Source organism: Pelophylax lessonae (genome assembly GCF_965119305.1).
Source record: "Pelophylax lessonae genome assembly, chromosome: 8".
Lineage (NCBI taxonomy): Eukaryota > Metazoa > Chordata > Amphibia > Anura > Ranidae > Pelophylax > Pelophylax lessonae.
Genome location: NC_138775.1, coordinates 41,458,030 through 41,471,153, shown reverse-complemented (window position 1 = coordinate 41,471,153; position 13,124 = coordinate 41,458,030). Strand labels below are relative to the sequence as shown.

The window sequence follows — 13,124 nt, the reverse complement described above, 5'->3', positions numbered from 1 at the left end:
AATGACTAGTGAAACAGAAAGTACTGAAGTCAAACAGCCACGCAACTGGCCTTCTAAAAGAAAGTCAGCAGTGCCAACCCACATAAAAATGTAAGATAATGTTTACATATTATATAAAAGAACTGGTAAAGTTAACCGGTCATGAAATAAAAATGGGGTCCACTACTGAAGACCATCTAAAATTTCAAATGCTTAGCTGTCTGTAGCCAAAGCATGCAGTGGAAAGATGCAGGGATCTGAAACATCAGTAACTGTCATATGCTGAAGATTCCACTGGAGCTTCTGCTGTGCAAGAGAGACGAGAGTGGCTGCAGGGTAGTTGTTACTTGTAAGTAATGTTCTGTATCTGCACTTTCCTATAGATTTGATTATGACGAGTGTCTTGAAGTTTCAAAACTGGACAAAAGCAAAGAAGTGTGACTTACAGGTTGAGGGCTTGCTTTGGGTTCTGTTGACTTCACATGTAAATGCGTCATCATGGCTTGGAGGCGTTCTTTGTCTTTGGAAAGCTATGAAAATAAAAAACATAAAATAACACGCTTTAGAGGAAGAAAAACAATTATTGTTTATTTATCGAAAATAGTAAAGTCTAGCGAGTAGACCCCTCTGATTCCTGTTGTATTAAACAGTTATGTAATTGTAATGTATGCCCTTATGTTGTGAAGGGCTATATAAACTGTTGGCGCTATATAAATCCTGTATAATAATAATATATAATATATAGAGTCAAATGTACTCTGTTGTCTTTTACATGGAACACTGAATTAGTGACATGAGTCCTTGACCCACCCTTGAGTTTTTCATAATTTGTCCATAAGGTCATCATATGCATACAGACTTCTTTGATACATGCAAAAGTTAAGTGCAGTAGCCCATGGCAACAGATAGGAATTGACACCTGAACATGATGAATTCAGATTAACTGATACTGAATTCTATACTTATGTAATGCTGTTTTTATTGTTGCTCCTTGCACTGTTTAAAGACAAAGATATACTAAAAACATTTTACTTTACGATTTAGGAATATTTTGGAAGATTGTTTTTCAATTAACCTATACACTATATTAACAAAAGTATTGGGACACCTGCCTTTAAACGCACATGAACTTTAATGGCATCCCAGTCTTAGTCCGTAGGGTTCAATATTGAGTTGGCCCACCCTTTGCAGCTATAACAGCATCAACTGTTCTTTAGGAGTGTGTCTAATGGAATGTTTCATCATTCTTCCAGAAGTGCATTTGTGAGGTCAGGCACTGAGATGAGAAGGCCTGGCTCGCAGTCTCCACTCTAATTCATCCCAAAGGTGTTCTATCGGGTTGGGGACAGGACTTTGCGCAGGCCAGTCAAGTTCCTCCACCCCAAACACACTCATCCATGTCTTTATGGACCTTTTTTGTGCACTGGTGTGCAGTCATGTTGGAACAGAAAGGGGCCATTCCAAAACCATACCCACACAGTTGGGGGCATGAAATTGTCCAAAATGTCTTGGTATGCTGACGCCTTAGGAGTTCCCTTCACTGAAACTAAGGGACCAAGCCCAACCCCTGAAAAACAACCCCACACCATAATCCCCCCCCCCCCCCAACCAAATGATCTAGACAAGTGCACAAAGCAAGGTCCATAAAGACACGAATGAGTGAGTTTAGGGTCGAGGAACTTGACTGGCCTGACCTCAACCCAATAGAACACCTTTGGTATTAATTAGAGTGGAGACTGCGTGCCAGGCCTTCTTGTCCATATCGGTGCCTGACCTCACAAATGCGCTTCTCGAAGAATGGTCAAACGTTCCCATAAACACAGGCCGCAACCTTGTGGACAGCCTTCCCAGAAGAGTTGAAGCTGTTATAGCTGCAAAGGGTGGGCCAACTCAATATTGAATGCTATGGACTAAGACTGTGATGCCATTAAAGTTCATGTGCGTGTCAAGGCAGGCACCCTAATACTTTTGGTAACCTAATGTATCAATTTTCTCATTTCAGTGATGTCACTGTTGCCTACAGGAACATAGGAGTGCAATGGATTTTCAACAGATAATTTTTTTAAACTGCAGCACGTTTAAACAGGCAAGCCATGGGGAAAAGTGCATGTAAAGCAGAGATGTAATGAATTTGTTTTGTATTTTTTTGGCCAGACTTTGAGCCTTTCAGTTATGACACCTATCAGTCGTGACCACTGGTCAAAATGTCAATGTGATAATAAATGACAGAATTGCATCAACTGACCCCCTCCAATATGCCTGATGCTTGAATTTCTAGAAACATCTGTGAATACACTGAAATTATCCTGAAAGGCACATAATTAATCTTGCTGGGGGGAGGATGATGAAACCAAGTGTACCGCATCACCTGAAACTTCAATTTAAACCCTATTAGTATCTGCCCTTAACAAGATATGCGAATGTAATCATTGCTGCAACCATTTTATTTGTATTCTTTTCTGCAGAGCTGCCTGAACGTCGGGCGCACAGAATGACTTATAATTCTCAGCCTAATGCCTGTGACACGCTGTCTCCGCTCGCTCTTGTTCAATTACATAATATCAATGCCTGCTCGAATCAGATATTCTGTTGTACTGACACTACAGGCGATATGTAAAGTTCATGTTTTGGCAGTTAAAAAAAAAAAAAAAAAGAGCAGCTTGTAAAAGAACAACATGAATACGGAATTTAAAGGGAAAGCTTGGTGTTTAATCCATGGGGGGGATTTTTAGAAGTCAGTGGGGAATTTTCTTGAAAATTAATTCATAGTGTTACCTATAAAACCATATTAGAAAAATGACATCTGGAAAGGTGACTTTTATCCCCCTCTTATATCTTTACTACCCTTGTAGTCTCTCTTGGTCTTAAACAAGGTTTATCAATTGTTTAAACTTATATGTCTTTTTTATAATCAACTTATGTGACATTGATAGTGTAATTACATTACAGGTTCCCCTGGAGTGCAGATTGCCATGGGCAGCACACTGTTCATTGTAAGAGCTTACCCTCACTTATGTGGATTCAATCTTAAAAGGCAACCCCATTTTAACTTTTGCATGGCTTCTGGCAACTGTAATGACATGCTATTTCTATGAACACTTCAGGAACTCCAGTGGTGGTAATGTATCACTGTAAGTTTTGCTAGCTCTACTCAATTGTAATTGTGATTATTTTAAGGACAAATAATGGTGTCAAGCATGTCTGATGTAGGAGGCTGCCTTTATTAAAAGGATCCAGGAGTAGTGAAGTAAATGGTTCAGGATGACAGTCAGTCGACAAGCATTTTGAGAATTACAGATTTACTTCTGTGCTTCTTTGAGTATATGTTAGTATATTCCGCCTCGCGGTTTTACATTTTATATGGATTTGGGTCTCTTTTACTTCTATTGGCTAGGCTATGAGTAAGGCCAGGAAACCCAAAGACATAATTTTCTGTAGGGTCCATGCTCTGCTTTTATTATGTGGCTGAAGATGTTGTCACGGTGAGAGTATTGATGTTGACAAGAAGCTGTGGCTTCAAAATTCTTGCCAGTGCTGTGATGATCTGTTGTGCCATACTCAGGTAGGTGAACACTGTACTTAGGTTTAGAGAGAGAAAACATAAATGCTGGGCTCTGTTTATGACACAGAACTGAAAAAGCTGGTTGAATAAGCAGTGAAATGTCTACAACATTATATTGCAAGTCTGGTTGAATATGACTAATTACTACTAGCTATAACGCAAGGTCCCTTACTCATTGACTTGTCTTGGTAAGCCGGTGTCACTGGAAGCTTGCAGAAATATCTCACATCCTACTGACACCATAAAAGAATATCTTCCAGCCATCCCATATATTAGTTTTTACAGTCTTATGAATCCCAAAGGAGCTTGGAACAACATGGTCAATGAGCTGTTGTATTAGGATGGATCGGGGTATGGCCTAATGTGTCCACTTTTAGTTTAAAAATAAAACAATTAAGAGGAATACAGAAGCCAAGTTTATATATATATATGTATTATTTACTCTGTGTGTGTGTGTGTGTAAGCACGCACGCACACAATATGGCTAAATGAGCTATATTGAATAACCTTTAACTTTAATATCAGCTGCTGCATGCCTTAAAATCAATTTTCCAAGTGTCTCAATCTTGAGACCACCAATGCTGCTTTAACCATGTTACCCAACAGTAAATTGCTGATGTTTTCAACTCACTGCAAACATTTTCAGCCATCTATCATAGAAAGGAGAGGTACAACTGTAAAGCCATTTACTGTTAAAACTCAAACAGAAAAAAACCCAAAGCTTTGTGCATCCCTGGTTGTTGTACCCCTCAATTATTTTGTTTTTTTAAATTTGTGTACTGTTAACTAACAATTTGGCATTATAGACCATTTTTATGACCCCTTCCATATTTGTCTAATAGGGGCCTCCTTCGTAAAACTGATTGAATATCTTCTCTTTTTTTTGACTGGACAACATTTGAAGTGGCCACTTTCAAAAAACCTAAACCGCTCGATTATGCTCAGACCTGTCTGGATTCCTTCACATCCTCCTTTAAACAGATTTTTTAGGTAATCTACTTATCTATGTGTTTGTGTACGTTTTATCTAAACACAATGCAAAAAGAGATATGCACACATACATTATTATACAACTGTTAAAAAAAGAATATATATATATATATATATATATATTTGAATTGGTTTTCTGTTAAAATTGAATTTTTTCTTATCAATAAGTAATTGGAAATGACCATTTATAACAATAAAAAAAAAACTATTGGAAGTACTGAAATTGGCTGTAGAAAACAATGTTTGATGTATTATTACCACTCTAAACTATCAGCTGTAAATCTTAATAAAAGTGCATAATTACTTGGTGTGTGGCTAGTTCCCCTTTATATGACCACATCGCCAACTTCCCCCCTGTAATTGTTTCTGCAAGACTCGATAATTTACGCTTCACACTACGATACCAGGAAATAAATTAGGCCATAGCGGGTTAATGAAGACTACAATGGGAGGGAAGGCTGAAATCAAGGGCCAGCAGAATTCATGCAGGAGCCAAAATGACACAAGACGAATTGAGAGAGGAATTAAAATGTTATGTAATTAAAAAGATATATGCTTTTTACAGAGGGAGAGCAACAACAGAAACTTTAAGTCTGTTTTTGCAGATATTTCTTGGTGACTATTTGAAGCTGCAAATGACTTTAAAACTCTGTAAAATTCCAAATGTAATTATCTTCTCTATTTAGCCCAGGGCCTTCTATATATCTTCGTAATGCTGCCTTGCATATAAAGCAGCCATTTCTGAAGGCATACTGTAATTTAAAATTAGCACAAGTGCATGAAAAGGAACGGGTTAATCGGTCATCTTTGCCAAGGTGCTCTTGAGACCAAATGTCCAAATATTAATTTAGGAGGAAACAATCAATTGTGTCCATATTTTTTTTTTTTTTTTGCTAGTGAAATTATAAAATTTTGCTACACTGAATGTGTTTGCGGGAAAAATAAGCTGACATAGTTTTGGGGGGCAGGCTATTTCGATCCGGATCATCAATTGTCAACAAAATTCTTTTTTACAGTCTTTACCTGCAAAAAAATGGTTTGTAGAAACTGGATATTTTGAGCCTTTTTCTGTTGTTTAAATATTATTTGGTCCCTAGTGTTTTTTTCTTCTTTCAAATAGATTTATTTTTTAATTTAATTAGAAAATGATTACTGTTTAGGATATAGGGCTTACAGTTGGGGAAATAATTATTGGATCCCTTGCAGATTTTGTAAGTTTGCCCACTTACAAAAAAATAAGGGTCTATAATTTTTATCATATCAATGACAGAGACAGAATATCAACCACAAACCCAGAAAAACACATAACACAAATGTTATAAACTGAGTGGCAGTTCAGTGAGTAAAATAAGTATTTGATCCCCAAGCAAAACATGACTTAGTGCTTGGCAGAGAAACCCTTGCTAGCAGGCACAGAGGTAAGACATTTTTTGTAGTTAGTGACCAGGTTTACACACATATCAGGAGGGATTTTGGTCCACTCTTCTTTACAGATCTTCTATAAATTCTTAAGGTTTCTTGGCTGTCACTTGGCAACTCAAAGTTTCCACTCCCTCTATAAATTTTCTATAGGATTAAGGACTGGAGACTGGATAGGTGACTCCATGACCTTAATGTGCTTCTTCTTTAGCAACTCCTTTGTTGCCCTGGCAGTATGTTTTGGGTATTGTCATGCTGGAAGACTTATCTACTACCCATCCTCAGTGTTCTGGCTGAGGGAAGAAGGTTCTTTTCCAAGATTTTACAATACATGGCCCTGTCCATTAGCCCTTCAGTGTAGCAAAGTCAGCCTGTACCTTTAGCAGAGAAAAAACCCAAAACATAATGTTTCCACCTATGTGCTTGACTGTAGGAACGGTGTTCTGAGGGTCATGGTCAGCATTTCTCTTCCTCCAAACTTGGCGAGTCAAGTTAAGGCTAAAGAGCTTAATTTTGGTCCCATTCGACCACAGCCCTTTCCCCCCAACTTGGCGAGCCCGCAAAATTTCAGTCCATGGTAGCATATTGTGTTACCAATGGTTTGTTTGGTGACTATGGTCCCAACTGCCTTGAAGTCATGCTCTTCCTGTGAAGTTCTGGGCTGATCCCTCACTTTCCTCATGATCATCCTTACCCCATGAGGCGAAATATTGCATGGAGCTACAGGCCGAGGGCGACTGATGTTTTTTTGGTTTTTTTTAATTTGCGAAAATTCGCTCCAACAGTTGTTGTCTCCTCACCCAGCTTCTTGCTGATGGTGTTGTAGCCCATTTCAGCTTTGTGCGGTTTCACAATCTTGTCCCTGATGTCCTTTGACAGCTCTTTGGGCTTGCCCATAATGGCGAGGTTTATATTGAAGTAAGAGATTCTATGGAGAGGTGTCTTTTATACACAAATCGTATTGTCAATAGGAGCCCCTTCTTAAATTGACAGGACTAATCTGTGTACCACATGAGCACATACTGGAGTCAGTCTGTGGGAGCCAGAATTATTGTTGGTTGGTAAGGGATCAAATACTTATTTTACTCACTGAACTGCAACTAAATTTATAACATTTGTATCCTGTGTTTCTTTTTTTCCTGGATTTTTGGTTGATATTCTGTCTCTCTCTATCATTTAAAATAAACCTATGATAAAAATTATAGACCCTTAATTTCTTTGTCAGTGGGAAAAATTTAAAATCTGCAGGGGATCAAATAATTATTTTCTCTACTGTATAAAAGATTATTTTTCCAGATAGACTGGCTACACGATTGACAAACAGTGCCTTTTATCTATAGGTTAAAACTCAGTGGCAGGAAAGTCATGGAAGGACCCCTGTAAGAGAACTAATTTTGGATCTCCCATTCAACTACTGCCCAAGTACATACACTTATTTACTGTGATAGATAGATAGATAGATAGATAGATAGATAGATAGATAGATAGATAGATAGATAGATAGATAGATAGATAGATAGATAGATAGATAGATAGATAGATAGATAGATAGATAGATAGATAGATAGATAGATATGCAAGTGAGTAGCATTTGCAACAAATGATAAAAGGATACCAGTGTACGCATTATAAAAAATAAAATCTAGATCTAATTGTCCCAGGAGGTTGGTGGGCCAGTCAGCCACTGGCCTCCAGTACCTATAATACCTAAATGCACCAAGAACAAGAATGTATTGTGAATACGCCAAAGGAAAGAAGAGATTTGAGGAGGTGAACGTCTACACCAGGCATGTCCAACCTGCGGCCCGGGGGCCGCATGTGGCCCAGAACCGCAGGCAATGCGGCCCACTGCCCCCTGACAATTTTTTCTTTTTTTTGCTGAGGAGGAAGGAAGTCGAGTCGGGGGCACAGCCACAGAGGCAGCCTCGGAGGGGATCATCCATTAGTTGTGTTAAATTAGTGCGGGGGGGGGGGCGCAGCAGCATGGGAAGAGCACAGCAGCTTTTTATTACTTATATACCTTAACTAAAAGTTTATATTTTATATGCGGCCTGAGAAAATTTCTGTACACTCAATGTGGCCCAGAGAAGCCAAAAGGTTGGACACCCATGGTCTACACTTATCGTTGGAAGGAAAAGTGGTAATCGGTACAGGTTTTTAATCTTGCAATCAGTTATTTGCCCAGGCACAGGCAGGTTGGCAGAGTGAAGGGCCTCTCATGACATTATATTATCATATGGACAAACCAAAAAATGCAATGGTCCAAAGGAACCAGATTTCTGTTGACAATAGTTAGATATGTGAAGAACCAATTCTGCTCAGTTGCTATAGGTCAGTGCAACTTGCACCCCAACATTTGTTCTAAATTAATTTCCAAAAAAATAACCTGTACACATATACTCAGTCATAAACATGATAAAAATGCCTCTTCCTCTCCTCTCCTCAGCATGCTGTGATAACCCAAGCCTCCTGAGACATCCCTCATTCATTTAACGGGAGTTTTTCTTCATGTGTTTTCTTTCTTAATGATGATGATGTAATTGGGGGTGGGGGGGAGTAGTAACACAAAGCATGTTTCTAGTGATTCCTTCAGAGTTAATGGGTTTTGGAGATCTTTAATGTATTTTAATTACCTAAGCGTTTTTGTCATTACAGACCATAGGAAGATTAAAAAAAAAAAAAACGAAAAACATAAACACATTTTGAGTATAAATAAAGAATCATTACCTAAACTAGCACTGGCCAGTGTAATAGGAAAGATACAAAAACCAAAGCTTTTGTCAAAAAAGTGAAAAATAAAAAATATGGCCTGCTGACAGATTTTGGCACTTGTAGGCCATTATTAACTTTTATCAGCAATGTATTAGTAAAGGGACACATAACCTTACTTTTTTTTATAACACTGAAAGCTCCTTCATCCTTTTTGATGAAGATAATAAGATAAAAGTCAACATTATTTTATCGTAAGGATTTTTTTTTTTCAACCAGCCTTTTTTCTATATCATGTAAAGAAATTCTGCAGAGATGCCAAGTGACTAGATTGTAAATAACCAACAATATGTGGACACACCTCTGAATTACTTAGCTCAGGAATTTCCAGTGAAGGTTACTGTGAACGCTACAGCATACAAAGTCAAATGTATGTTTTCAACTTTGAGGCACAAGTTTGGGGAAGGCTATTTTCTGTTCCAGCATTGTAACCACTGTGCACAAATTCATCTCCATAAGATGTAGTTAGACAAATTTTGTGTGTAGGAACTTGAGTTGGGATGACCTCAGGCCCTACTGAACATCTTTATGATGAACTGAATACCAGATCTTCTTGTCCATCAACACCTGACCTCAAAAATGCTCTGTTTGGGGAATAGGCACACTTTCCTACAGACAAACGCCACAATCTTGCAGGAAGTCTTTCTAGAAGGTGTAAGGCTGTTATACCCGCAAAGGTGGGGCATCTACATAATATTGCCTATGGTACTGGAACTGGATGTGCAACAAGCTCATAGGTGTGATATGTGTACTTCAAAACAAGCCCTTATTCATCTCCGTATCTATAACTATTGTTTAAAAATAATTTTCAAATCAGGCACTGAAATCTTACTGTTTCTATGAGAAATGGGCTTGGCAGCCTGTCAGCCCTCTAGTGCAAACACACAGCAGGTGTTTCCAAGCTGTTAGAAGAGACTTAAGAGTCTTTGTTGTGATAGCTGAGAATCTTTGAGAATGAAAAACTTCACATTAAAAGCAGAGGTTGGCTTGTTTCAAAGCTCTGTTTTAGCTAATGTAATGCCCATAGTCTAGGCACAAGTGTACACAAGTAAACACAAGTACTGTAAATGTCTTCTGTTTTAAAAAGCCACTGCTGTGCCTAATAGTATTCTATTGGGGGAGGGGGGGACTTTTTGGTTCCTGTTGGCTCCACATTGTAACATGACTGCTCATCTTGTCTGGTTGTTCTGGGTTAAGCTTATTACACATTTTATTATTATTACCACAAAGGGATATGACTGGCCATGCATTTTTCTGATAGATTTCCAAAAGATAGATAGATAGATAGATAGATAGATAGATAGATAGATAGATAGATAGATAGATAGATAGATAGATAGATAGATAGACAGACAGATAGATAAAAGGATACAAGCCTTCTAAATATAAGCCATACAGGAACACGTTTCAATTAGAAAAAATGAAGCTAGGGAAATTGGCGACAGTGTTTTACCTGTAACTCTAATTGCTGTACAACTTGCATCTGAACTCGACATTGAGCCGTGCTCCTGTCATCCAATGCATGCTCACTGTTGAGATGTCTGTAATGACAAAAGAAGAGATAATGAGGATTGGGTAACTGGCCTTCCTTAGATTCAGCCATGATTTAGGGTTCAGATTAAATGGTACATCCTGCTCATAACACCGAACCTTAAAACAATCTGCTAAATGGGAAGAAGGCAGATAGGTTAAACACTGGAAAAATTACACATGGCCGGCTCCAGGATATGTGTGGGTTATTACCCAGAGCACTGAAGAATTGTAAGCTTATTTCATTGCATGTTTTAAGCCTGATTATACACTATGTGGTATTCACAATTGGTGGGCCAATCTGACTTTCATTTGTGACAACTGCATAGTATATGGCACAACAATTGACAAAACCTGAGATCCCCATTCTGTGAATAATTTTTGGCATGATGGAAAATCTTTTTTAATTAGCACTGAATGTAAAATACTGACACTGTACAAAAGAAACTGCAAGACTTCGGAGAAATGGTTGAACCAGGTATATGCACTTGGTAATCACTTTAATGGCAAGCAGATTTTAAAGACATCCACTATATTTGTCCGTGTATAGACAAGGTAACCAATCAGATATTTGATAAAGGTTAGTAAAAGCGTATACATTTCACCACCTCTTAACCTTTTACCTTTAACAATTTTATAGTGCCCATAAACATGGGATGGCAGTTTGAAGATTTGACCTCAGAAAGAGCTTTTTCTAATTGGTGCTTATATATACAAACTCATATCATCCAGATGTGTATGTTTATGCAAAGTACAGACAATCATATGGAGCTGGCCTTATCTCTGGAGAACAACAGCAACTGAATGGAAAAAAAACACAAATAATATACTACACTCCCCCCAAAAGTCAACTGGTCTGAAGCTGGGTATAGATTGTCCGAATATCAGCAGGTTCAGCAGGAACTGGCCGACATTTGGACCAAGTGAACAGCTGTCCTTCCGACAGAAGCCGTTAACTGACCCTGATATTTTATCATATTAAGCAGTTATTTACCATAGGGCTGTGGAGTTATTGGGGTTGTGATCTTTTTTTTTTTTTTTTTGACTCCCTCTTCTGACCAACTCTGGATATTTGTGTCCACATTTAACAGGAGAACTGAAAGAATTGTAAGGTATGCTAGGATGAGTCCCAAGCACTCTTTATAGATTAGAAAACAAGAGACTAAGCCCTCTTTTTACTTTTTATTAGCCTGAACAGCTAAAGTTTAGTTGGAAAACAAGGAAATAGCATGTTGCCTCTATCAGCAATTATTACAACAGAAAGCACATGACACAAGAGGTAGAGAGTTTGTACAAAAGAGCCCTATCATTTAGATGGGCCTAGGGCAAGCATGATGCCTGAATACACCCCTGGCTTAATTTATAGATGCCTAGGTCTATGGTTTAATCTGTGGGCAGACTGATGAACGCTGATCTTCAACTAGTTGCCAAAGGTTGCTTCCTTACATTGCATCTCAGTACAAAAACGCCATCACATACCAAAATGATCTACAAAATACAGAAAATTTCGCAAATGATGTGCTTATGCTGCATTCCTGAATGAGTTGACAAATGCCTGTCATTCCAGTTCCTAATCCAGGCACTGGCACGAAAGGTGTGAATAATCCAAAACAAAAGCAAAGCAATAACTAAGCATAAAATAACAAACATAAAAAGCAAAACAATAACATAGAACAAAAGAAATAAATAAACCACATTCTTTAAAAAAATGTCATTGATCGAGCATCTCTTTTTCCTTAAGGCTCCGTTCACATCTAGGCGTTTTGGGGCGTTTTTGGGGCGTTTTTCTGCTCTAGGATCAGCTCTCAAAATGCCCAACAAGACAAATCCTATTCATTTCAATGGCCCCTGTTCACATCTGAGCGTTTTGACGCTGTATACAAAACGCCCAACGCTCAAAAAAGTACATGAGCTTCTTTTTGGGCAGATTACAGGCGTTTTCCATTGATCTCTATTCAATCTAAAAACGCCTGCACAAAAATCGCGGTAAAAATCGCGGTAAAATCGCGGTAAAAAACGCCGCAAAAATCGCTGTAAAATCGCGGTAAAAAACGCGCGAAAAACGCTACGCTCAGGTGTGAATGTAGCCTTAAAGTCACTGTCAATGTGCTTTTATCTGCCACCCACAAAGGAACCGCAGGCACAGGATTAATCAACCCTAAAAAGAAATGAAAAAACTTTCTTTTCTTTGAAATGCTTGTTGATCCACCCATCTTCCCTTAATTCCATGGTAAAAGGTTTAGAAAAAAATTCAGTCCAGTTAAGCCAGCTATAGAAGGAGCGATATTGTATGAGTGAAATTGCATGATTCCTCAATCAACACATGCTATAATAGCTGCTAGCAATAATCACATGCAAAATCCAACAAGCTGGTAGTACCCAAGTTGTTCGATCAACTTGGGTACATTCAGCCTGCCCATACATGGTTCGAATCTTGGCAGTTGCCTGGTGAACTGGCTAAGATTCAAGCCGTCTATAAATGGCTTTAGTCCTTCCCTATAGCTACTGTAGAGAATTTCCTCTCCTCTCTTCCTGTTGAGTCTTCAATACAAGAAGTGAAGGTAAATCTTTTGATAGGACATAGCAAAAATAAACTGTCTGACATTTTAACCCTTCCTTACTCTATCCAAAACTAAAAGGTTTTGGCTATGTATGTAGATTACGTTTACAGGTAGTTGAACATAGACAAATGTCTGACCACTGTCAACTGTTTACTGGCTTATTTCTGTTTTTTATTTTCTTTAAGGTGGTGGTCTTTCTTTTCCCTCGTAAGGCCCCTTTTACATGGGAGGACTACCTGCGTGCCCTGTGCAGGGCCATCTTTTCCTGGCACAGGGATGTATAGGTGTTGTGTGCATCCCCATGGTGGTGTCCC

General features: G+C 38.4%; 1 protein-coding gene across 1 annotated transcript in view; it reads right to left on the bottom strand.

Annotated features, from left to right (window-relative positions):
• Positions 1-13,124, bottom strand: part of FOXP1 (forkhead box P1) — a 1,279,200-nt gene that overhangs the window by 45,401 nt on the left and 1,220,675 nt on the right. The window contains exons 13-14 of the mRNA XM_082265551.1: positions 10,173-10,260; positions 426-509 (exon numbers count right to left, since the gene is read on the bottom strand). Coding sequence (XP_082121677.1) covers positions 426-509; positions 10,173-10,260 — 172 coding nt within the window. The remainder of the gene's footprint in view (positions 1-425; positions 510-10,172; positions 10,261-13,124) is intronic.